Source organism: Entamoeba invadens, assembly GCF_000330505.1.
Source record: "Entamoeba invadens IP1 unplaced genomic scaffold scaff_1105074725929, whole genome shotgun sequence".
Lineage (NCBI taxonomy): Eukaryota > Evosea > Mastigamoebida > Endamoebidae > Entamoeba > Entamoeba invadens.
In genome coordinates this window covers 1-1540 of record NW_004191744.1, presented here as the reverse complement: position 1 = coordinate 1540, position 1540 = coordinate 1, and the positions used below count along the sequence as shown (strand labels likewise).

General features: G+C 35.6%; 1 protein-coding gene across 1 annotated transcript; it reads left to right on the top strand.

The window, feature by feature from the left end:
• Positions 1-483: 483 nt before the first annotated feature.
• EIN_194740 (hypothetical protein) lies at positions 484-1451 on the top strand (the record flags this gene model as incomplete). The annotated part of the gene is made up of 3 exons (XM_004183719.1): positions 484-681; positions 729-992; positions 1113-1451. Coding segments are annotated over 3 exons (801 nt in total), but the record flags the coding sequence as incomplete, so codon positions are not given.
• Between the last annotated feature and the right edge of the window lie 89 nt (positions 1452-1540).

Sequence of the window (1540 nt, the reverse complement as noted above, 5' to 3'; positions counted from 1 at the left end):
CTAAATGTTATTATAATATATTTTCATTGATTTGATTTGAATTATATAATATAATAATTAAACAATTATAAAACCATTATACCAACATTCGTGTTTTTCAAACAAAACATCCAAATCGTTCTTATCACATGGAAGACTTGATTGTTGGTGACTACAAGTGGAAAGCAATGGGCCCCATCAACAAAGAAAAGAAAAAGTTCAAAAGGAAGGTTGCAAAGGTGGGTGCTGACTATAAAGCAGAATTTTGTAATTCGACTGCTTCTGACTTGTTTTTTGGGTTTTTGACGAAAATTTAGTCGAAAAAATAACAGCATTTACCAACGCCAAATTATCAGAAAAAAAGGTAAACCCCAAATAACAAAAATAGACATTATACTATATTTCGGCATTTTACTATATATGGGAGCACACCACGACATAAAGAATCCAATTTCCGAACTTTGGAACGAAAAACACGGGAAACAAAATATTTATGGTAAAGCTATGCCCAGAAATGTTTTTCAACTTATCAATGCTAACATCGAGACTTACGATGTCACAACTCTTCCGGATGAAGTTGAGAAAGAAAGTTGTTTTATGGGTGATGAAGAAGAGAGTGAGGACAGTGCATCCGATGAAGAGGAAAATCCAGAGAATAAAGAAGAGACTGAAGAAGAAGACTATTTGAGTTGTGATGAGTGGGTCAAAAAAAACATCCTGTTGACCTGACCGAAGAGAAGCTAAAAAAGGATGTTGAAGTGAGACAAAAAGTAAATGATAAAGAGACTATAGAAAAGGGGTTAATCAAAGCATCAAACACGCCAAACTCAAATGACAAGTTTGGCAAAATTAGGGAAGTGTTGGAAGCTTTTATTCACAACTTAGTGAACAACAAATACTTTACACCAAGCACCACACTATCGGTTGATGAACACCTTTGCGCATTCAAGGGAAAGATATGGGCAAAGGTATTCATCAAGTCCAAACCTCAGCGTTACGGCATCAAGTTTTGGGTTTTTTTGTTGTAAGAATAATCAATGAAGTCGGAGATTCACGGTGTTGAGACATATACATCGGTAATTGACTTGTTGTTGATATTGTGTTTGATAATATGTTCAATAAATAACAAAAAGATGTGCCGTGTTTGTGAAAGTGGTATGGTTATAAACCTACAGATGTACTGTGGAAAGTGCGACAAGAAAAAAGAAAATCAAGGATTTCGGGTGACGATAGATATGGTGGCTCCACAATTGTGTATGGGAAAGTTTGTGACAGTTGTATGTGACAACTTTTTCTGCAGCTTAAGATTGGCACATTATTTGGCTCAATGTGGTTCAACATTGCTTGGAACTGTGCGAAAAAATAGAGTTGAGGTACCAGAAGAAGCCAAGCAAATCAAACGTTATGACCCCAATGATGATAAGAAGGCTACTACAAGAGAGGCAGATTCAAAGGAAGTGTACACAAAAGGTGTATGCAAATTGCTTTCTTACTAAAACGAAAAGAAAAAGTTGGTGCTTATTATGACGACGATGCATAATGCTAAAGAGTTGTACACCGT